Source organism: Sminthopsis crassicaudata, chromosome 2, assembly GCF_048593235.1.
Source record: "Sminthopsis crassicaudata isolate SCR6 chromosome 2, ASM4859323v1, whole genome shotgun sequence".
Classification (NCBI taxonomy): domain Eukaryota; kingdom Metazoa; phylum Chordata; class Mammalia; order Dasyuromorphia; family Dasyuridae; genus Sminthopsis; species Sminthopsis crassicaudata.
The window spans coordinates 52,416,757-52,441,735 of record NC_133618.1 but is presented as its reverse complement, the minus strand read 5'-3'; the positions used below and the strand labels follow the sequence as shown (position 1 = coordinate 52,441,735).

At 40.3% G+C, this 24,979-nt stretch overlaps 1 protein-coding gene and 1 non-coding gene across 8 annotated transcripts in view; both read right to left on the bottom strand.

Annotated features, from left to right (window-relative positions):
- The window catches only part of FBXO31 (F-box protein 31), a 60,101-nt gene that overhangs the window by 26,340 nt on the left and 8,782 nt on the right, over positions 1–24,979 (bottom strand). For 5 of the 7 annotated variants that reach the window (XM_074286270.1, XM_074286266.1, XM_074286265.1 and 2 more), the window contains exon 2: positions 2,885–2,956. Coding sequence is in view for 2 of the 7 variants with exons in the window: in XM_074286263.1 (XP_074142364.1) it covers positions 2,885–2,956; positions 20,857–21,289 (505 nt within the window). In the remaining 5 variants the exon portion in view is untranslated. Of the gene's footprint in view, positions 1–2,884; positions 2,957–20,856; positions 21,302–24,979 lie in introns of those variants that run through there. The other 2 variants (XM_074286263.1, XM_074286264.1) reach the window with 1 other exon arrangement.
- On the bottom strand, positions 22,799–22,871 carry TRNAM-CAU (transfer RNA methionine (anticodon CAU)). Its single transcript has one exon. It is a non-coding gene; the product is annotated as a tRNA-Met (tRNA).

Sequence of the window (24,979 nt, the reverse complement as noted above, 5' to 3'; positions counted from 1 at the left end):
CCTCCACATCTCAGTAATATAGTTACAGATGGTTTTCTTAGGGCACACATCTCCTCTGTAACTTACGATTTGTAGGAATTTGTGTAAGAAGCGGGCTTTGGGCAGGGCAAGATTGCCTTAGAGTTTGGGAACGAGGGGAACAACAGGGACAAGGGCCCAGAGAATAAGGAATGAGTGGAAACAGCAGAGGTCAGAGGTCCCAGGTAAGGGGAACAGTGGAGCAGAGAGTAGCTCACAAATGTGACTGGAGATGAGGGCCTAGCCAGCAGGGCTGCAGAAGCAGCCAGAGAAAGGGCAGGGAAAAGCCTCAGAAAGAAAGAAAAGTCACCCCAAAGAAAGCAACAGCCTCAACTTAGGAAACAGAAGGAAGACCATATGTTACAGGCAAATGGCACAGGAACAGTATGCACAATGAGAGAAGGAAGCTGATGAAAACCCTTTTAACTATGTGGTCTCTCCTCTATCACTGCAGCATACAGCCCAAAATTAATCTGTACTTTCAATCCCAAGAGTTTTCAAGAAGATAAAAAATCCACAGAATAATCATTGTATTCACCTGGAGACTAAGACAGAAAATGATTCAAGTCCCCTATAAGGGCATCAGATGTACTGAAGGTGACATCAGCTTCCCTTGAAACAAGCAGCCACCAATGAGAAGCCAACTTTAACCTGGTGTTGGATCTAGGTCTAGGGTTAGTTTTTAAAGGGACCTCACCCCAGACAAATCCTCTATTGACAAATGAGGAAACTGAAGCCAGAAAGGGGAATTACCTTCCCCAAATTAGAAAATATTTATAAACTATTTAGCAAATGCCTGATGCAAAAAAGGTACTCGATCAATGCTCACTCTTCTTCAAGGTCACATAAATTACTAGCAACAGAAACAGAATTTGAATCCAGGTGCTCTGCCTTAAAGCCAAAATCAAAATGAGGATCCCTTTTCAAAAGCTTCCTTATAATAACAAAATAAAGAGACAGAATTTTTGCCTCTACCCTCTGGGGCTCAGACTAAAATGGTCCCTAATGCAATGTAGATGAAGCCATGAATCAATCCAGCCATTCTGGATAGCAACATAAACAACTTAGTGCCTCCAAAGTCACAGAGTCTTGGACACTAGTTGTGGGGTCAGTATGAGGCCCTAAGGAGATCAAAGAAAATGAAGCTATATTTATAAAAATATGTACAGGAGCTCTTTGTGTTATAGCAAAGAACTAGAAACAAAAGGGGTGCCCATCAGCTAGGGGAATAGCTGAACAAATTATGACCTAGGATTGCAATGGAATATTATTACTAGAAAAAAACAGTTTCAGAGAAATCTGGGAAGATATGGATGCAGAATGAAGTGAGCAGATCTCCCTTCTGCTTCCATTCTGAATCGTCCTCAAAAGTACTTGTGCCCATCTCTGTTGACTAAAGGTCCATTTTCTCTATGATGCCCCTTTAGGCCTGTAATGACAGATAATGTCTCAAGTAACAAACTGTGCCTCACAAAAAAAACAACCTATTAAAATTAGATTTAACACAGACAAAATATGCAACTTCTTTGCTATACCCCAATCCTTCAGGCTAATGACCAACAAAAAATCCAAAGGTAACTGCTGATAACAGCTTACAGTTCCCTTTAGCAGCTTCCAGCTATATTTGAACAAGTGCTCTAACTCTAGAAGGAAAAAATAAAACAAAGCAGAACCAGGGAGAATAAAATCTGTCCTTTTTTCTACATGATATTTCACTTGTAGGAAAGCAAAGGCAGGAAAGAAGGATCACAGAATTTTAGATTTGAAATAGACTTAAGAAATCATCTAGTCCTAAACCCTGTGAACTGGTACCGTGGGATAATTTAAAAAAAAAAAAAATTGTAACTATTTCTCCATAATGGTTTCCTTTGTAATCCTATCTTTTTTCTTACATTTTGAAAAATTATTCTAAGAACATGTCCATAATAGCACTTATCAAACTGCCAAAGGATCCATGGCACTAAAGTTTAAGAAATTTGTTTAGTGATCCAGTTGCATCCAACTCTTTATGCCCTCATTTGAGATTTTCCTGGCAAAGATTCTGGAGTGGTTTGTCACTTCATTCTCTAGTTCATTTTACTAATGAGGAAACTGGGGCAAACAGGATTAAGTGGCTTGCCCAGGGTCACACAGCTAGTAAGTGTCTGAGGTTGGATTTGAAAATGAGTCCTCCTGACTCCAGGGCCAGCGCTCTATCCTGTGCACTACCTAGTGGATAGATAAAAAACTGAAGAATCTTGCTGTAGTTCAATCTGAGGACCCAAGAAGTAGAGTGATTTCATCATAGTTACTAGGACCCCACACTTATGTTTCTCAAGGCCAGCTTTACAGTGTGGAAGAAAGCCACTGTTAAAGGATTTCTGAAAGGGGAAACTTTTTCATTCAGATTACAGTCTATCCTATCCAAAATCCAATTAAGTCATGGCTTGAATGCCTTCTAGAGGAAGGCTCTCCATGAATTTAAACAAGCAGCAGATCCTAAAAAGGGAATCAAAGAGCATTCCCCAAATCACAACATAAATTACTAAAAACAGAAGCAACTACTGCTCCCCATCAACCTAGGACTGCCCAATGCACAAGCTCCTTGATTTCCAGGCACACATTTCTTATCCAGGACAGGCTAAAAAACAAGAACTACATTACCGGAATGTTAACATAAGGGAAAAATAAGTGGCAAATGTATAATTCTCAGATTCTAGTCCTGTGTTATATTATTTAAATTGTGACAAATTCATTAAGTGGAAGTGTTGAAAAGATGGGATTGCCAAATATGGTCATATTCTATGTATTATTCAAAGCTAAAATTTAATCACCAAGGTGACTTTTCTTAACAGAAATATTTATGATAACAAATGGATTAACTCACGCTTGGCATAGACATCTCGACAGGATACACCGGTAATCTCCAGCTTCCGTAAGTTTTCACATACACCATACTCTGGAAAACATAGAAATTTACTAAAAATTAAATTCAAAGAAACACAAAGCAAAACCAGAGAATGGGGAAATCAAAATCTTCACTCCCTCAAATTTCAACCTGTCCCACTCTGTGGAGACAGTTTGAATTTTCCTATTGTTCCACTTTGTCAGTCAACCAGAGCTAAATAATAATCAATGTTGCAGGTTGTGTATTTGTGTGGAAATTGGACTGCAGAAGAACACTATTTTTGTGAAGGTTACACTACCTCACTATCCCAACAAATATTTAGCCAAGGTATAATGTAACTACCGTGAGCAACTGTGACCATATGATACAGAAAAGAGAGAATATAAACGAGTATCAAAAATGAGTACTAGGCAATCTTATGGGAAAACTGCTGAAACATAATCTTTTTGCTGCATTTCTGTTTCTGCCTTTCCACATTATTCTCCAACCTTCCAGAACAGTCTCTTTCAACAGATCTCTAAGACTCTCACTATAGCCTAAAACTCCCTCATAGTGGCAAGCCCAAAGCTTACCTTGTGCTTTGTCCTATATAACTACTCATCCTTAAAATTACCACCTCCATTCTCCTTCCATAAGCAAAACTCAAGACCCCTCAAGTACAGAAGACCCAAGCAAGGTATCAGAAAGAAAGAAACGTGATTGGAGGAATTCCTATTACTATTTGAATGAATGACTAATAACCCTTTCATCACACAATAGGTTTTTATAATCTCGTAAAATATGCTTACTCTTAATGAAGTGGTTAAATTGATGGAATTTTAGACAATCCAATTCAATAAATATTTAAGCTGCTACTGTGTTTAGGACACATTAGTGTGTGATAAAATGATATAAGATTCAAGTAGAGAAAGGAAGCAGAGGGAAAAAGAGAAGTAGGCAAGCCTGAGAAAATAAGCTATTTTCACAAAAATGTCCCTCCTTAAACTCCTGAATCTACAGCAAAATCTAAAATCTACAAGTTTTTCAGTCACTCCCACTCCATACTGTTGCCTGGCTTATATGCACACTTAGTAAATGCTTTTACATTTCTCTATCACAAGCAGTAGAGGGGCTCTGGCAGAAAGACGCAAAGCTGCTGTATGGATGGGCAATTTGTAAATCTATTGTTTTGAAATGAGGAACCTATTGGACATTTGATTTAAGCACTAGCCCCCTACTCTATGGGCCAGTGCTCCCTTATTCCCCTTTACACATATGTTTATATGGGACCTATTTAAATGGTTTCAATCTGGCACCACTTGGGCAGTGATTACCCACCAATTTTAGAACGGTCAAATCTTGGCTCCTTCTACATCCATAGAATTCTGGGCTACACAGGGTGAATGAACACTATCTACATGTTCCATTCTGCTAATTCTATTAAGTTCTATTACTACAAGAATCTATACTATTTTTAATATACCTGCTACCTTTAATGGGTAGTAGGAAAAAAAAAAAAAAGTCTTTAAGAAGAACCCCGCCAAGTTTAGGTTAGTCCAGAGATCCAATGACTAAAGCCAATGGACAAGCATTAAATTGTGCTAGGTGCCAAAAGCTGATCCTGATTCTAGGTTTGGATGGTGCAATAGAGAATCCAGTTCTAGTTAACTGACAAGATGAGCAGAGATGTCTTTAGAATCACAACCCACTCTGAGACCATCTGCAGCGAGGATCTCCCCATGTTTGTGCAACAAGTGTCCACAGAACTTTGGCCTGAGTAAGGGGAGCCCCGCTGCTCTCCCTGAGGGGAGCCCATTCCCCTTCATGCTCCCACCCTTGTGCTGCCCACTCACTGTCAGGTGGTCCCATCTGAGGTATTCTTGGCAGGGACACTGGAAAGGTTGGCCCTTTCCTTCTCCAGAGGAGAAAACTGAAGCAAACAGGGTCAAGGGCCATGCCCAGGGTCCCCTAGCTGGTGTCTGACTCAGGATGAGCACCCCTGACTTCAGGACCCTTACTGCGCCTGCTGCGCCACCCGGCGGGGGACAGTTCTCACTACACAATCTGCCAAGTCTCCACACAGCCAAAGGGAACCCCTATGGGGCTGTAGCAAGCACCCAGTCTGAGGTCAGTTCAGGAAGACCCAAGTTCAAATCCAAACTTATACACAGCCTCACTGTCTGGGGCAAGCCATTAACTTGTTTGCTTCAGGTTCCTCATCTGTTAAATTGGGAATTGTCTCAGCACCTACGTCTAGGAGTCACTGTGAGGACTAACTGAGACCATATGGGCAAAAGCCCTTAGCCCTGTGGCCAGCACACAATAAACGCTCTATAAATGCTAGCGCTTATGTTGTTAATCCATTCCATGGGACAATCCTCTAAATATCTATCATTTTGCTTTTCCAAGTCTTCTCCACTCCATTTTTCAAACTAAAAGCTAATGAATCCGATTTCAATTCTCAAAAAATTTCTCAAAAGAAGAGTTCATTTAAAAGAGGGCTGGCAAATCAGGAGGACCTGAATTCAAATCTGGTCTCAGACACTTAACACTTCCTAGCTGTGTGATCCTGGGCAAGTCACTTAACCCCAATTGCCTCAGAAAAAAAAAAAAAAAAAAAAAAAAAAAGATAAATTTTTTTAAAAAGAGGGCTGGCAAAACATGTAGACAGGGACCCACACATGACCAAGAGCCAACCTGACCTAAGAACAGGTCACCCCAGAGGAACTTTATTCCCTTTCTAGACAGGGTCACCAAGACAGCAGGAAGGCTCTGTCACTCACGTAGATTGATCCACTATTTTCCATTATTATTATGAAGATGAATCACAGGGTGGGATGGCCAGGCTCAAAGAATATGTCAACAGGGCAGGAAGATTAAAATGCTTAGGGACATCCCCAGGGACTGATCTTGGCCCTGGGCTGTTTAACTTTCTTACCAATAACTTGAACGAAGATCAAATCTGCTTTGAGAAAGATGACTTAACATTTGAGATAAGAGGATGCAAAAGATCACCATATACTAGGTGGCCCTGTGGATAGAGCACCAGTCCTGAAGTCAGGATCACAAAGATGAAAAAAGCCAGTCCCACCTTCAAGGAGTTTACAATTTGATGGGAACAGATAACACCCAACAACAAGAAGCTGAAAAGGGTTGTAAAGGTGAAGTCAAAGAAGTCCCAAAGTACTGCAGTTGCATGAGAAATGGTGTTCCAAGCTGAGCTCCTTCCTAAAAAGGGCATTTAGAATATCATGAGAGACAGGGCACAAAGATGAGACAGTGGACCAAGACTGATGGGATCTTGCAGGGTGGATGAGCAATTTAGGAAAGGGTGAGATCTGGGAGAAAAGATCATTGAGTTTTTTTCCAGACATATTGAGCTTGAGATGTCTTTAGGAGATCCAGTCTGAAATGATCGATAGGCTAGTGATGATGCAGTCAATAAACAAAGATGAAATGGTAAACATATAGTATTTGAAAAAAAAAAAAAAAAAGAAGAAGAAGAAGAAAGAAACAAAAGTTACCAACTATCACATTAACGTTCAAAATCCCTAAATCAATGTATTAAGACTAAGATTATTCCACCTTACAGGAATACACTGAAAAATAGTAATAATAAAGAATTAAAACAAACTTCACCTCTAACCCAAATTGAGAATAAGTCCAGAATTTTTAAAAATATTGAACCATACAATTTACAAAAATGTACACAACATTTTAATTCAGTTTCCACTTCCAAGACTATATCCCCAAAAGTAAGACCTATGTTAAACAAAAGTATTTCAAATATCACTATTTGTAATAAATAGGGGGAAAAAAGACATAAATTAGATACTAGATAAGTAAGAAGTAGACACATAATAACTGGGAAGTAGATGAACAAATGAAATGAAATATTATTGTGCCTTAAGACAAATTCTTTTATTTTTAATTTACCTAAATTTTAATTTATGGAATAAAACAAGGAATTCAATAACAGAATACTTAAAAAAGGTAACTACATAACATTGCAGCTCTATTATATACAATTTGCTATTCCTTTTAAATATATGATAGTCATCATGAGGTGGAGCAGTGGATAGAGCACCAGCCCTGAATTCAGGAGGACCCGAGTTCAAATCTGGTCTCAGACACTTAACACTTCCTAGCTGTGTGACCTGAGCAAGTCACTTAACCTCATCATCATGTAATTTACAAAATGCTTACATATACCTGCATGGCCTATCAGGTGCCAAACCTTCCTTTTTTTACCCACTCACACCCCATCTCTCTCTAAGCTGTGACCTTAGACCCGGCCTTCCTGACCTGTCCCCCAGATTATCACAACTGCCTCCCAAACGGGCCTCCCTGCTGCACAGTTGCAGCACAAAGAAGAACCAGGTCATAACCCCACTCAAACTGCTTCCCAGGGGCCGCTTTCTAGTCTTTCACCACTGGGCCTGCCTTTCCAGCCCCACATTCTGTTCCTTGTCTCACCTCAGTGCCTTCACATATGCTGCCTCCTTCCCTCAGCCTCCCCTGAGAAGTCTTTGTGGGATCCCTCCTTGCCACAGCCTCCCGCCCTTCCCCCAGGACCCTTCACTGAACTGCTCTGTCCTTGTCCTCTTCATTTCTTGCCCCTCAGAAGGGAAGGTTACATAAGGTGGCATCTGTCCTGCTGCCACATCACGAGGGTGACTCTTGACTTTGCGAGGGTGCTGCATTTAAGGGAAGCAGCTTCATTCTCTCCTCCAGAGCCACGGGACAAGCTGGCCCAGGCTCTACAGGGTGACCTAGGCCTTTCCAAATTAACACCCTTCTCCAGTCTCCGTATGAAGCAAACCCATTCAAAGACCAGGGGCTGGGTGCGAACTAGAAAGATGCCTTAATTCACCACCACACAAATATCAGTCCGGGAGGAGAATTCCCAAGTTTCTAGCAGAACAGAAAACAATTGCCACCATTTTTTAAGGCATTCTAAATGCTCAAAACATAGCCCACAGAGGTCTGGGTTGGGACTATTTCTAGACATTGGCCAAAGTGATTTAGGTTTAAAAAGCACAGTTAGATAGTTCCATTTGAAACACAACAGGCTGGGTCCAGAGAATATTAAACACTTTTAAAACCAGTATTTCTTTCTAAAGCCAGTTTTTTCTGAGTTTTATTTCAAGAAATCAAAATGTGACACAGTAGACTGAGAACTGTACTTGGGAAATTCTGAGTTCTAAGTCAGCCTCAGACACTTACTAGTCAAGCCATTTAACCTGTTTCTCTCCGTTTCCTTTCTGGCAAAATGGGGATAACAAAAGCACCTACCTCCAAGAGTTGTTATGAGGATATTATGAGATAATCCTTGTAAAAGTGTTTAGAACAGTACCTGGCACATAGTAGATGCTATATAAATGTTTATTTCCTTTCACCTTCCCCTTTCTTTTCAAACACAGATTGTTTCATCACTGTATTTGTATTTCCACTGTCACTAGGTTTAGATATTTTACTAATTGATAGAGCTATATAAAGATAGGAGAGAAAAGTCAACAAATCCAAGTTATAAAGGACAAAAAAACAACACAAAACAATCAACAAGGTGGATTCTATTATGCTAGATCTATAATATACTACTTTAGGAACAGTATTAGAAAATGTTAAAGACACAGGATTTACTCTTTAAGGTTTTTTGTTCCATCTTGCAGGTCTTTTTTTTTTTCTTATTTCCATATAACCTTGTTATTATGCTCAATATCTAAATGTTTTAGAGTATTCTAGGATAATGTATCTACTACCCCTGACTAGAGAACATAAATACTCCCACCATACTATATTTTCGTGGCCCAGTCTCAGCACACTTATTCCATAGTAGGCACTTAGTAAATGTTGACTGACTGAACTAGATCTGCTTTGAAATAGTATTCCTTAGGTCTCTTAAAAAGAAATTTAAGTGGTAAAATAAGAGGCAGCTCCCCAATTGGCCAAAGTTTATGATTTACAAACTCAAAACTTGTTTGTCCCAGACCCTGCTCTCTTTTCCAAGAATCTTTGATTTCCAAAAAGTCCGATTATAAAAGCAAAGGTCTTCCAAAAGGGTACAAAGGGTTGTACAAATCAGCTCTGGGTTTGAGCTCATCTCTGTGATTGGCACACCATGTACAGGAAGGACAAACAGTTTTATAGAATGAAAATTTGACCCTAAATGACAATCCTTCACAGGTTCTAACCCTCCAAGTTTTATACAGCTTGGACTCTTAATTTTGGTGTTTCTGGGAAATGAGTGTGGATCACAACAAAGCATTTCCACTCTTTCCATTATTGTTTGCTTGCATTTTTGTTTTTCTTTCCAGGTTATTTTTACCTTCTTTCTAATTCCGATTTTTCTTGTGCAGCAAGATAACTGTATAAATATGTATGTGTATATATATATATATATTATTTAACATATACTTTAACATATTTAACAAGTATGGGACTACCTGCCATCTAGAGGGGGTGAAGGGAAGGAGGGAAAAGGTTGGAACAGAAACTTTTGCAAGGTTCAATGTTGAAAAATTACCCATGCATATGTTTTGTCAATAAAAAGCTATAATTTAATAAAAATAAGCTGAAGAAAAATTAAATTACATTTTAAAATAAAAAAATAAAAATTTTAGTGTTTGCTTAAAACTGTTTTATAACATCTAAAATAATCTGTTATTTGAATTGACTGAATCCTCAGGGTACAAGCAACAGAAGTATGAAGGGAAGTAAGAATTTACCACAGACAAAAGCATTTCAACAACCAAAAGAACATTTCTCATTAATGCAGAAAGCAATCAAATGTCTGGAGAGGCAATGGAAAGCAGTGTTTCCGGTCACTACCTATATTGTCTTGGCCAAGTCACTCTGGGCTTCAATCTTAGGTTTATAAATGATAGAGACTGAATGAGATCAGAAATTCTCCATTGTTGTGTGTGTCATATAATCTCTGTCAGACCAGTGCACTAGGGACACTTTGGAATAATGATTTGAAATAAATGAAGGATGTGCTAAAGTTCAGTTTTAAGGGTCAGTGAAACACAGAAGTCACTTTTCCCCTCCAAATAAAGAGACCCCTATCCACAGACCTCATAAGGGCCCAAGGGCTCCAGGTTAAGAAACTCTAGAGAATCTCCAGGACTCTTAAATCAGAGGACAAAGGAATGACTCATTTCCTCCCCTATCTTTAAGATGATAAACAATGTGAGTTTGCAGTTGCACTAAAAAAGATGGATAGAAGAACAAATTTTAAAAAAAGAATTCTCTAAAGGAAAAACCCTCTAGGTCATGAAGACAGACAGTAGAATGAGTAGAAAGATGATAAAATGCAAAGAACAAATATGAACTTTTAACTTCTATTTTAATCCCAATTTCACAATCACCATGAATTTAGGGCTCTGAAACTTTCCCTGTCACAGGTATGACCTCAACTACTTAACGCAGTCTCTGAGCTGGAATATATCCCAAACCTCAGAGTGCAGGCCTGGCCTCCACACCGCTCCTCCCAGAGCAGGAATACTGGGTTGCAATGTCACTAGAAGTCCCTAACCGTGGTCACTTCATTCTCTGGCCTGCACACCAAACTACCCAGATTCCCCTTGCTTTCCAACTCTACCTCAGAGAAGAGTAATCAAATTATTACCCTCCTAGGCCATTCAAGGCTCCTCCTGCTTAGCTACCTCTCCTCCCAGCCCAGTTTCTCCATTAGAATGTCCATCAGGAAACATTGATAGACAGCTCCCCTAGGCCAGGCACGGGGCTCCACACCGGGGGGCCAAATTAGGGGGGGGCAAATGGTTCTGGTCCGCAGGAGCACACACTAGAACACAGAGACACCGCAGGGAACCAGAGCTCTGCAGAAATCTGCTGACACCGAGGACTCGGTCTCTCTCAAAGCAAAAGGCACATTAAAATAATCTCATAACAAACAAAATCATTAAATAACTAGGAAAAAAATCATCAAATAAACACTCAATTAAATTAAATAACATCAATAAATAACTAGGAAAAAACAGGAACATTTTTCCAAAAGAAAAAGAGTTAAAAGAAATTTAAAATGGTTATTTGTTAAGGGCAAAAATGGTTGTTTGTTAAGGGCAAGAGGGTCCAAGTACAAGATGAGGGACTGTTTATTTTATAGCTCCATTACACCTTGCTCATAGTAGACATTAAATAAACAATTGTTATAAAAATGATAAAATCAACAAAAAAATGGCCTATAAAGTGAGACTGTCAAATAGAAAAAGACTATAGACAGAAAAATCAATCCACATTTCAACCAACCTAGATGAATATGTCATTCCTTCAACCTGGGGAGAGGGGGAACACAGTGTAGTGGATTGCAAGGTAGCTCTACATTTAACAATTAGAACACCTACATTGAATTGCGGCTTTGCCAGTGACTAGACAAGCAAGACAGACCTATGCCCCTGTGACTACCTTAAGACTGTTTCCTGTATGTTTAGATCAAATGAGGGAATAAAATATACATAGAATTTTATAAACTTTAAAGTACAAACTATTATTAATAGTGAATCCTGTCCCTGATAGAGCAATGATGAGAAAATGCAAAAACCTTATGTTTCTGGCCTTAAGATTGTTTAATATTTACAGTTAATCACCTGAGGAATGGAAATGAGTACCATTATTTTTAGGATGCTTAAGTTGTCAGATATCTGCACAAATCAGCAGTTCTCACTTTTTAATCTCAGGACCAATTTAGACTATTAAAAAATAGTTTAAAAATTAACAATAGTCACCATATTAGAAATTAAAATGTCTTAGTATTATTATGAAAATAGTTTGCTGGAGTTTGTTTTGGGTATGTTTCCTTTTTCCCCTCAGACATCCTGAAAATAATCTCAAACTCCAAAATGCTTACTGACCAACTACATTCTATGAACTGCTAGTATGGATGAATATTCTAGGAGTTTGAAAGAGAGCCACTCTAGCAAAATTCTAGAGAACCAAAGAGAAAATGTGAACTAAAACCTTAAGGAGAGGTAGAACCCGAGAGGTGGGAGGAATGGGGAAGATGGGAGGGACGAAGAATGGGGGGAAAACCACTAAAGACTGGGACAATGGCCTACCATCAAGGGCACAGATACAAACAGTACTTTTAAGGGATGAGAAGATTGGCTTGGCTGGAAGAGAAAGTTCACGGAAGGGAAAGCAACAATAGTAATTTACATTATGAAGCACTGTATAATTAACTAACACTTTCATAAGCACTGTCTACTTTATTTGACTGATTCTCACAAAATACTGGGAGAAGGTAGTGCACATATTATCTTCCCCTTGACCAATGGTCTGGGTGCAAGGTGGTTAAAGAACAAAAATAGAGTGAAAGTAGGTAGTGCAAATGAAGATTCAATAGTGCTTAGTATTACATAGAACATGGAAGGGAAATTAGGGTGGAGCTCATGTTTTTAAGTCTGGGTAACTATACTGCACACTGACACCAGAAAATTCGGTGTATTTTGTTATCAAATGGTAATTTTGAGATCAAGGGAAAAAAATACATGATAAAAACAAATGAAATAAATATGTATATATATACATGTATTACATTTGTACATGCATGTATATAAATATATTTGATAATCTGAAAAGACAAAAAAAAAAATGTCAAGTTCTAGGACATACTTTCCAGTAAGTGTTTCTTAATGTTCGTGAAAACCTCTGATAAAAACAGAAATGGAAAAGCTAAAATAATCCCAGACTCACTCAACTTTCCTTGTTAAAAAAAAAAAAAAGACAAAATGTTCAGCATTTACCTAATTCAAGGAGAAAAATTATTTTTTAAAAGTGTTTGACACCAACTTGAAAACAGCTTATCCGTTGTATAAACTCTATCCTTAAATGCTTTTAAAGTTAATTATGTTTGCTTGCAACAAAATGTCCTCTCCTTCAGACACAATTCCATCCTGCTGAGTAAGACCCATTAGTTCAGAGATGATGAAAAGCTGGTCACCAATGCGGCCAGGCTGTGCCTTCTAAGTAAATAATACATCTTCGTATTGCAGGCTGTCAGTTCAAACACTTGATTTAGTAATACCCTCTACAGAGGAGCACCATTTAGAAAACTGCTCTGTAGCTGTCAGGGAACATGTATGTTTGTTCAGACCAAAGCCATCTGTTTGACTCAAAATTTTTACCTGAATATACGGAAGCCTGAAGATCTGTGGAAATTTATGACATACTTGCCACTCATGATGATGAGATCATCCAAACAAAACAACATAAATACAAGGTAATTCTTAACTCCTCATATGCTGAATCATTAACAAGTGACTCAAGTTTAAAAAGGCTCTACTGCCAATCTCCAAACAAATCTTCTGGCAAAGAATAGAGAAAAATCAGCCAAGTCTGAAGCACTGCTCTAAGATGGGTATCTGAAGTATATCCTGGGCAAATACATGCCTTCGAGTGCTTCTCTCATCAGTAATCGGTAATCTCTTTTTAATCTCCTGGCTTTTCCCCTATTGTCCATTTAATAACTAAAATCCAGCATGGTACCACAGAAGGGGCACTGGGCTCTAAAATTATAGGGCCCACGTTCCAAGGGATGGGCCAGGCACTGAACCTCGAGTTTCCACTTCCTCTAACATCCCTTCCAGCTCTCCATCTATCAGCCTATGAACCTGCTATCTGATGTCTCAAGCAAAAGTATAATAACCCTCTCTTACACAGCCTAACTCCTCTCCCAGAATCCTTGCATCCACTTGTTCCCTTTCTATTCACTTCTCTTTCCTTTAAAATGTGACATCTGGGACTACTGTTCAACCAGGCCCCATATCTCCAAGGTTACCAACAATTTCTGGACTGCTCAATCCAACAATCTTTTTCTCTATTCTCATCCTACTGGATCTTTCTGCAGCTTTCAACACTATGGATAATGCTTTCCCCCAATCACCCTCATCCAACCTTATTTTTCTGTTACACTGCTTTCTACTGCCTATGGGACTGCTCCTTCTGTCTCCTTTCCTGAATTAATCCAGGTCCTATGCCTATGTCCAAGCATATCCTCCACAGCCCTGTCCTAGGCCTTCTGGAATCCTCTCCTACATATACTCTCTCTGTTGGAATCTCACTGGATTTTTGGTTAACACCAGTATCACACCACCATCTTCTACTTAAAAATCATCAATGACTCCTATTGCCTCTTGGATAGAAGGCAAAGCCAGTTAATCTGGCCCCTAGTCCCTTTGCAATATTGTTCTGCAGTCATATACAAACAGGATGGTTTCCTTAAACAATACACTCTTCACGTAACATGCTTCTAACCAAGCAGTCCTTATGCCAGGAGTACTGTCCTCCTCACTCATGCCTTATGGAAAGAACCCCTGGGTTCTGTGAGTTTCTTGCATTCTTAGTAAAAGATTCTTAGCCAATGACCAACTTAATCTAGATATCCCTACTAAAAATTAAACCATAAAACAAAAAGCAGCTATAACTCACTAGAAGAGAGATCATGAGTCAGAATCATTCGACCCTTCTTCAACCCCTAACTGCTCAGCCCTGCTTCTCTGGAGGTCCCTCACCTCCTTCAATCCTCAGATATTCCTCATCTCTTTCATTGTCACTGTTTTCTATCTTCTACAGACCTCTAGGTAGTCTATCTCACTCAAGTGAATGCAGGGTCCTTGAGGACAGGAATAATTCTTTTTACTTCTATATCCCTAAAAAACAAGCATGGTGCCTTGCTCATATGGGCACCAAATGTCTGTTGAATTGAACTGAATTTCCCTCTAAGTAGGCCAGGTGTCTCTCCAAACCTTTCTGTCAATGTTATGGCTATTGCCGATAACTCCCAGCTTGGAATCCTACAGGTCCTATGTCTTCACCTCTCTGTTTTATTTTCTAATTCATTACCAAGGTGCAAAGACATTTCCACTCCAGATGTTCATGTGGATTATTTGTGCCCGAGCTGGGTTCTGAGCTCCTGAGGGTCTCATTAGTCAGACATTGCACACCTTGATCCTAACATGGTGATGTCATTCTGTTCTTCTTCAAGCACAAAGCCCAAAAACAAAGTGGTCACTCACAGACCTTCCTTTGAAAGGTCAGAAAATCATGGAATCTTGAAGCCATCAAGTCCTACGTCCCCGAACAAATTTAACTCCAACAAGGGATTATCCAGCCTCTTCCTGAAAACTTCCAGCAAGGCCCTCGACCTTTAATGGTCCAGAACAACAAGCACTACTTTTTGTAAAGCTCTCATCAGGAGGAAGCTTTTTCCTGACACAGAAACAAAATCATCTTCTTTACAGCTGCTACCAATTCTGTATACAAGACTAACCTGACATCCCCAGGAGAGCTCCACAGTTCTACTTCTTTCAAGAGACTCTCATGTGACACCATTCCGGGCCTTAACCACCCAACCTGCCCCATTCTGAATGCATTCCAGGGACTCAACTCCTTCCTAAAATGCAGCACCCAGAGCTAAATACAACACCCCTGATGGGAATCTCACCTGACAGTACAGAGAACCACCACTCACCTTGCACCTTCCATCTCCTGCTGGGCACAGGATCCCCAGAGATTGGCAAAAAGGGGCCTAGAATCTTCCATCTGCCCCAGAGACACCCCCTCCCAACTCATGGAGTCTACCCTTCTCAGGGGAGAAGAGTCAAACCTTGCTCAGACCACCCCTTGGACGTTTTATCCTGTATCTCCTGAGTAAAGGTGACAAGAGCCAGCCCACAAGAGCATCTTCTAACTACCTCAAAGCAACAATTCCCTTCTGTGCCAGCACAAGCCAACTTCTATCCCCTGTCATCTGCTTGATCTCCTAGGTGGACTGTGGAGGCCCTCTGGTGCCTTTTGACCTCAGGCTTTACATCTCCTGCTGGGTCTGTCCCTTGAAGAAAGAGAAAGAGGGAGTAGAGGAAGTGCTGGACTTTTTTCATCTTTTGTGGAGGTCTGATTTCCCCTTCCCCCCTCTGCAGAGAAAAGAAGTAGTAAAGCAGGACCTCCTATCTGATCACTGGGCCGTGCATCTGCCTCTAGCTTCCTTTGGGAAGAGGAATGGTGCCCTTCACTCCATCAGAAACATTCTTTCACCTGGTCAGACCCTTAACATCCCAGTAATTCTGCTCCCCTAAGCCATCACCCCCCACATTCCCCACCCCCACCTCCCAATTCCTTATTTCTGTCCCAACCTTTTCACTCCAAAGTTTGACCCAAACATCCTTGAACCCTTCCACTATGCCCTGTAGAATGCCTATTCCATAAAGGCAACAAACTTCCTTTCACTCTAAATCGTTTCCTCTCCTAAAATAAATAAATAATGATAATTCTCTCCTTTTACCAATTATACTGAAATCTGGCTCTCTCCTTATCACCATGGCTTCCTTGGCCATTTATGTCATGTTACCTTGATTGGGCCCTCACCACTACTAGATAATTCTTCTACACCTCACCCCTTTAATCAATTCACTATCCCATTCTCCACCTGGCCTCTTGTAAACCTCCTTTTCATCAGTGCTCACCTTCAAGGATATTCAAACCAAAGCTCGCATAGCTCCCCTCCCAACACACACTCAGCTTCTGCCTCCTCACCTTAGGGATCAGTACAAGGTCTGATGATATCATAGGAGATTTGTTATGGAGAGCTGTTCTTTTTTCCCAGACAGTTGCTAAGGTCTCTTCCAAAAGTCAAAGCCTTTGATTCTATGAACTGTGGTAGATGAATATTATTGACAGTGAGTAACAAATGATAGACACACTGACCTTTGAAACATGGGAAGTTATCTAGCTCAGGGCTTCTTAAACTTCTTCCACTCACAAGAGAAATTTTTACATAACCCTATCTTGAATCTGAGCCAAGGTGTTTCTGGCAGCATTCATGCATGTTCAATGCAAAGTGTGCATGTTGTCTGTTCAGAACTGAAGTTAAGTCTCAAGAAGCCAAACAGACAAACACTGCAAACACTGTCAGAAACAGCTCAGATTCATTAAAATTAATTTTTGGTCCTTGCATTCAAAACCTTTTACTATTGCCAAATGTTTTTCCAAGTCCACATTCAGTTACTGAAACCTATATGAAGCTGAGACCCACAGTTTAAGAAACTTTCATATAATTAATTGATGAAAAATCAAGTGAGAACTTAGAACATATAAAGTGACTACAATGATATAAGTGAAAAGAACCCTGAGGAAGTTTAATGACAAATTATAATAAAGTCTATTTTCTTGATTTTGGCAGTAAGATGAAGAATGATGCATATACTGTCACAAGAAGTTTGCATGTCAGTTTATTTTACATAAATGTTTTTCCTTGGTATCAGAGAGAGTTCAATGATCACGGAGGCCAGTCCATATGTATAAATTAGTCAGATATAACAATATACTATAAATAAAGGGTTGTTTTTAAATGATTTGTGGGAGAGGGGGAGACACAAGACAGGACAAGCATTGATTAAGCACCTATTAAGTGCTAGGCACTTTGCTAAGCATTTCCCAAACCCCTCATTTAACATTTTCTTTTTCATAGGCAGCTGTTATGTCCTGAAAACAGGATAATAATAAATGCTTGCATCAAATATTATCTCATTCTATTCTCAGGCTCAGGCATCTCTAAACCCTCCCTCAACCCTCAATCATGGAACAATACTTTACATAACAAACGCAACTTTCCTTCTAATTTGTCTAACATTTTCCAGAACTAGAATCTCTCCTCTCTCCTCCTAAGCTTAAAAAGGCTCTTCAAAGGTAATCAGTTAACCCAGACAGACTTTAGATGACAAAAAACCAGGGGGGAAGTAAAATGATACAACCTGGTCTATATGGCCTCTGAACAAATCAAGGGAGAGTCAGTGGCTTTATTTATTATTTATATAATATTATATATTAATTTATCATATGTACTGTCAATAAAAATCTTGAAGTTTGCCAACAAAAGCATCTACCTTACTTCATATATACACAAGACAGCTTTTCATTTTTTCATCTAGATAAAAAGCATGTTGGTAATTATACATTTCCTACTTAGTCATCAACAGAGATTAGTATCATAGGAAAAGAGAATTTCTGACTATGTACAACTAATTTGGATAGAAACTCTGGTACCCTGGATAAAAATAAAAGACTAAAAATTTTAGAATTTTTCTTCTTCAGCTAAAATATTTTACAAATATTATTATAAGAATCCTGAAAACATCCACCCCTCAAGTATGACATAAACGATTTCTCCTAATGACATGTTTAAAATGGAAAAGCTGAGCTTTAGGGACACACAAAGCAAGTCATCCAAAACTATAAAATTCTAATATTCTATCTGCTTTCTAAGGCTCTATAGGGAAATTTTATGTAAAAACCACTAAGAGAGTCTGCTTTCTGTTCCCTTAGTTTAAAGCCACTTTTTTTGAGCACTTCAGTCTTTGTTAGCCACTCCCTGGATAATGTTTTAAGCTTCTCAGAGTTAAAGCTGACTATAATGATTTCAATAGTGTTCAGTAAATTGTTATGCATTAACAAAAATAAATCAAGTTATAGTCACTGATAAAATATATTTGGGTTATAATCTCAGAACATTGAAAAAAATGATTTATAGAACTACACACAATTTGCTGCAAATTTCCAAAAGAGTTAGATTTCAGAAAAAGTTTACCTTACTTTTAAAAATCATGCTTTCATATTTCTGAAAGATGGCAAGTGTTATCTGGTTCTGTGCCTTTCCCACTAAAAGCACAAAGTCATCTTCTGAAATGGAATTAACCTGCACTGCATATCACAATAGCAAATCTGAAAAGTATTCCATATACAGTCAACCTAAAAGCTCCAAACTGTTAAAAAAAAAAAAAAAAAAAAAATTAACGCTAATGCTGGGTTTTACCTTGATTTGTTCTTTAAAACAGAGGAGAATTTAGCCCATATGTATGTTCTGCATACAAGTCTAAGATAATGTACATAAGAAGCTTAAAAAAATTTAATTCAAATTAGCTAAATATTGACATTAAGACTTCTAAAATCATCCCTAAGCACTATGTAAAAATACAGGTTCTTCTGTCAACCTGAAATTGAACCAATACTCAGACTGCCTCTGTAGTGAAATAAGATACATTAAAAGAGACCCTCTTTCCCTATTTCTAATTGGCTTTTTTTTTAATTATTCAAAATGATCTGTCCATGGCTTTCTTTAAGTGCCAAATAAAATCCCACCTTCTACAGTAAGCCTTCTCCAACCTCTCTTCATTCTAGTGCCTTCCTCATTACTTTCTTTATATCCATATATACTGTAAAGAGTTTGCTTGTTTGTATTTGCATATTGTCTCCTTTACTAGACTGAGTTTTGGAGAACAGGGACTGTCTTTGGCCTCTTTTTGTGTCCCCAGAACCTACTAGATCCTTAAGAAATGTTTACTGAGTGTGGACAACTCAAATGTATTCATTTCTTCTCCACAATTAAGATACCATCCTTTAAAATAATGATGATTCTACGGATAATGTTATCAGTAGGTGAATTTGTATTGTTTTTACCGAAGTTACCATACATTCTTCAGCATTGACAGATAAGAAGCACATATTTAGGCTCCTCTAACCAGGCATCAAGCAGAGATATTACATCTAAATACATCTAAATAAAAGATGACAGTCCAGAATAGAGTGATAAAATCAGTTTATTTCAGCAAGATCATCCATAAAAATCAAAGCAATAATTTCCTATTTTCATCACTATTCTCTGCTGTTATAAATGTATATAAATACCTGATATAATTGTCATCTTTTCAGTTTTGATTTCAACAGTCCTAAAGTTGCTCATTCTCAGATGAGCAGCTGACTTTTCCCAAAGCACATAAAGTCCTAGTTATTTATGCCTTTATGTAGGCTTTAAGTTGCTTTCTATATCAAGCAAAATCCAATATGCTAAGAAAATTGTATTTAATATCTTACCCAATTTTATCCACTATATACACCAAAAGATGTGCTTTAGATTCAAATTGTTTGTTTTTAGCCAACATCTTCCATCTTTGACAATGTAAATGAAGCAAATTAAAAAAAAAAAAAAAAAAAAAAAACCATCAGGTCCTTTAAAACACGCACGGACACTTCGAAACTTTTCCCTCAGCACCCCAAAGAGATCACTGTTTCCGCCACACAAACTTCCCTCCCTTTCATCACCTGGAACCCCAGTATCAAAATTTAGGACTCAGGAGGGGCCTCGGGGGTCATATAGAACAATACTGGATCCCCAGTACAACTACTCGTTGAGCACATGACAGCGCTGTAGGTACTCAATAAAGGTTTTTTTATACCTACACAGACCTTCCCCCCAGAGCCCAGTGACGCCCCCGCTTCCCCTACATACATACACACATGGTCCTGGTGAATTCCCCCTCACAGGGCCCTGTAATTAGCCTCCTACCCCACCACACAGTACAAAGTTCTCCCCCACACACAATGGAAAGTCCTTCCTGATCTCCCTCTTTTGATTACCTCCTATTTGTCGATAGCTCCCAGGTAGTTCACGTGGACTCCTGGAGGACAGGGACTGTCTTTTGCCTCTTTTTGTATCCCCAGTTCCCAGCATAGTGCTTGGCACAAAGGAGGCACTTAATAAAGCTGGCTGACGGGCTGACCCAGGGCCTTCCTGAGTTTCCCCATTCTCCGCCCCCTCCCCATCACAGGCGCACTCCTCCCCCTGTTCCTGCACACACACATGCACACTCTCCCCGGAACACTCACTATCTCTTGCATACACGTGTACTCTCCCTCCTCTTGCACCCCAACTTACCCTTCCCTTGCACTTAGTCGCTGTCCCCTCTCTCGAAGGCACATCCACTTCCTCCCCCTCCCTAGTCACTTTCCCCATACTACCCCTTCCCTAGTGCAAACATTCCTTCACTTGCATTTCACACACTTCTACGCCTCCCCTGCACACCCTCCCGCGCGCGCACAGTGCCGCCCCCTCCCCTGTCCACACGCGCGCGCGCACAGTGCCGCCCCCTCCCCTGCCCCCTCCTCTCCACCAGCCCGCTCACCCTCCCGGCAGCGCCGCCTCCAGATGGTGTCGGTGTTGAGGATGCGCCGGAACTTGGTGCAGACCTGGGCCAGGCTGGGCAGGTCGGTTCCGGGCAGAGAGGCGAAGATCTCCACTAGGAGCTCGGGAGGCAACTCGAGGAGCGAGCAGCGCGCCGGGGCCGCAGGGGTCTGCGGGCAGGCTGAGGCCGGGGTCCCGGCGCCCCCAGCCGCCAAGCCCGCCCCCGGGTCCCCCGCGCCCCCGTGCCCCGCGGCCCCGCAGGCCCCCGGCGGCTTGGGCATGGCCGGGGCGCCCTCGATCCTCTCCTCCTCCGGGTCCGTGTCAGGTTCGCTCTCGGCCGCCGCCCCCGCCGCCTCAGCCGGGCCCTTGCGCTGCTGCCGCCTCCGGCAGCCCCGGGACTGACCCACCCCACAGAGCCGGGCACACACCGCCATCCCGGCTCCTGTGTGACGGCCCCCCCCCCCAGCACCCCCCGCGCCCCCGCCGCGGTGTCCGCGCACGCGCGCGCCTGCGCCCCCGCACCGCGCAGCAGCCTCTGCTACCCCCGCAGGTACGGAGTCGGTTCCCGGCCTAGGCCAATCCCGCTATACGCCCGAGGGTACACACGCTCTTACTCCAGCCTCCCCGAGTTTAGCCCCGCCCCATGCTCTCTGCCCCTCCTCCCGAGGAGGTCAGGCCCCGCCCCCTCCCTTTCCCGTGTGACAACACAGAGCGGACGAGCCCGTCCCCCGAAGCCACGCCTCCCTCCTCTCCAATCACCTGGAGTCTAAAACCGGCCCTTTGAAGGCATTCTCCGCCCCAGGGGCCGCCGGCCGGCGAGGGTACTGCGCCTGCGCCGAAGGAAGCCGGGAGGAGCGGGGGTGGAGTTGGGGGGAAAGAGGAGGGGAGGGTAGCCAAGCTTTCCACCCGCAGCGGCGGCGCAAACTGCAGCTGCTCCCCCTCCCCATTGAGAAGGGAGCCTCTAGAGATTCATGTGCCATAGGACGTCAACAAGCATTTATAAAGCACCACCAACCGTGTGCCAGGTGCTGGGCATTCAAGTACAATGAATAAAACAACCCTACTGCAGGGACTCGAAGGCTGTATTAAGCGCCCACAGTATGCCAGGTATACAAGCACAGTGAAAGAAAGAAGCTGAATCACATATGAAGCACCTGCTGTATGCCAGGTGGGGGGCGCATACGTGTAATGAATGGAACAACCCCCGCTTCCAAGGAGCTGACATAATGGGGGGGAGGGAGGCCATAAAGTCACATCAAAACATACCCTGCATTAAGTCTAAAGTCTGAGCTGGGACTGACCCCAACTAAGTGGCCAATTGTATTCTTGCAGGATGGTTTCACTTACAGCTCAATGCATTTAACACAAGATCCAGAGAAGTCTGAGAGCTGGGGAGCCTTCCTTTGTTTCCCCTGAGCACCTAGTAGGCGCTTAATTCTTGATTTGTAATTGGGGGAGGGGAGCGGTTTAAGAAGAGAGGGGTGGAGGTTTCACACTCCCCGACAAAGACACAAAAGCAGTTCAAAAATCACCGCTATCCCTTCATTTATCCAAATGAGAAAACCGGGGCCGAGGCAAGAAGGCGCTGCTGCGATTCCAACCGTCCCGGTACGGCTCGGTCGGCTTTAGCTATTCCGCCAGGAGCCCAGCCTATCTGGTTACATTGTAGCGGCGACGCGCCGGGCCCGCCTGTCCCCTCCCCAAGGAGCCAGATCTGAGCAGAGTAATTCCCACTTAGGAGAGGAGGGGGCAGGGCGTTTTCTCCTTTCTTAACCCTAAATGCGCCGGTTCTTACAACTTAAAGAAAAAAAAGAGAGAGAGAAAACAAGAAATCACTTTCGAACTGTAAGCCCTCCCCTTCTAGTTTATGCCGCATCCTCCCTAAATCTCTAACATTAATTTTATATTTTAAAAACCCAGGAGGAAAGAAAAACTAATGCGGATGCCCCGTGTGAGGATCGAACTCACGACCTTCAGATTATGAGACTGACGCGCTACCTACTGCGCTAACGAGGCTCCTTAGCAACGAGTTCCGTGAAAGGGCTTTTGAATAAATTTATGAGCGCGGCAGCTGGCTTTCTTTTATTTCTTGTTCTTTACATAATTTCGAGTAAAAATGTCCTCACATTTTTAGTAAAAGACTGGATTCGAACTTGTTTAATGAATTAAAACCTCCCAGACATTATAAGAACAGTCATTGAATTAAATGTTAATATCATTTTGTACCAAACCAAAACTAAAGGGGAAAGAAATCAGGGTCCAATTTGTCATCACGTTCTTCTGGGTGTGTACCCGGATCCATTGTAGAATCTATTAATAATATTTATAGCGATTAATTATTATGAAACTTATAGAGAAAGCAGGCAGCATATTTCCTGCAAGTGTTCAAGAAATGTTTTAATTCAGGAACTGGTTTTATTGACTGCAGACTGATATTTCACCTTAATTTTTTTTTTTTTCATGGACACCCTTTCGGTCTTTCAAGGGCTGCCATCAATTAAGTTCTTTGCTGTTGAACCCCAGTGACTGCAGGGCTGGCTCTAGATGCACCTTAGATAACAAAAAAATTGGAACGATCTTTTGGATTTGAAGAAAAGAAATAATAAATATTTCCCATTCTTTTATATATTGAATCCCATTTTAAACGTAGATGTGTTTTACATTTTCCAGTTCGTGCAAATTATTTTTTTTTAATTTGAAAAATGTTTTATATTTTTATATTATATGTAATTTATATGATATATATTTTATTTTTTCCAGTCATGTGTAAAACCAATTTTAAACTTTTTTTTTTTTTTTTTAATTTTGAGTTTCAAATTTTCTCCTTTCTCCTTCCCTACCTGAGGAAGCAAACAATTTGGTGATGGTTATATATTTGCAAAATTTGTTTCCATCAAATTAATTTTTTTTTTAAAGCGTAAAGTCAAATAATGAGGGAATTGGAGATGATGTCTAAAATTCTCGTAAGCTCTTATGGGTTACCACTTCAAGATTCTAAATCTAGTTTTAAATTAGCTACCAATTTTCATAGATATTCCAAAAGAATTATGTCTACCAAGATAGTAAACATACTCTGCCTTACTCTAATTGCCTCAGCATCCATAAAAGTCCAGCTTTTTTTAAATTAGAAAAAACAATTAAAAATCACAGCTATCTGCTTTAAAAAGAAAAAAAAAATCTTTTTTTTTTTTTTTTTTTTAATATATTTTAACATTTCCTTCTTAGTGTGGGAGTAGACTGTAACATCAACCAGTCTATCAGGTTTTGTAGCTTTCTGGGAGATGCACATTAGTATTAACCTTTGTTCATTTATAAAGCATAAATAAATATAAAAGAGGAGCAGCTGGAGAATGGAGTGGAGAAGAGTGCCAGCCCAGAAGTCAGGAGGACCTGAGTTCAAATCTAATCTCAGTCACTTAACACTTTCTAGCTGTGGGACCCTGGGTAAGTCATTTAAGCCCAATTGCCTCAGCAAAAAAAAAAAAAAAAAAAAATTAATGATAAATAAATATTTACAGATATGTACACATCTGTATGTGTATTATCTGTGTGTGATATTGTGTTGTATATTGTATGATTGTAGATATGTATGCAGATATACATTATTGAAGGTGTACATATATGTACACAAATGTATGTATGCACATAAAATGATACTTCACACGTAGGACTTCAATAAATGTCATGAACTTCATATATGTGAATATACACAGATTTATTATATAATATCTGGAAATATTCACACATAAAGTTCTTAGTAATTATTGAAGTTCATATGTTAGTTATCACTATTAGTAATCAGTGAATATATAAATCTTATATTATTGTATTATAGTAATATATCATGTAATTTACTGATAATATTAATTCTCAATAAAAATCAATAATAAATTATATTGTAATAATTAATAATTAATCATTTATTAAGCACCTACTGTATGCTATGCACCATGCTAAGTGCTAAAATCCTTAAAAGCAGTCCCTGCCTTCAAAGAGATTATAATTTCATGATGATGATGATTTCTCAAATCCAAGCTTGTTCATTAAATATTAAAACTGGAAGGGACATCTTCTCTGATTGCCTCATTGTATGGTACTCCAAGTTCCCTCATGAATTCTTTATG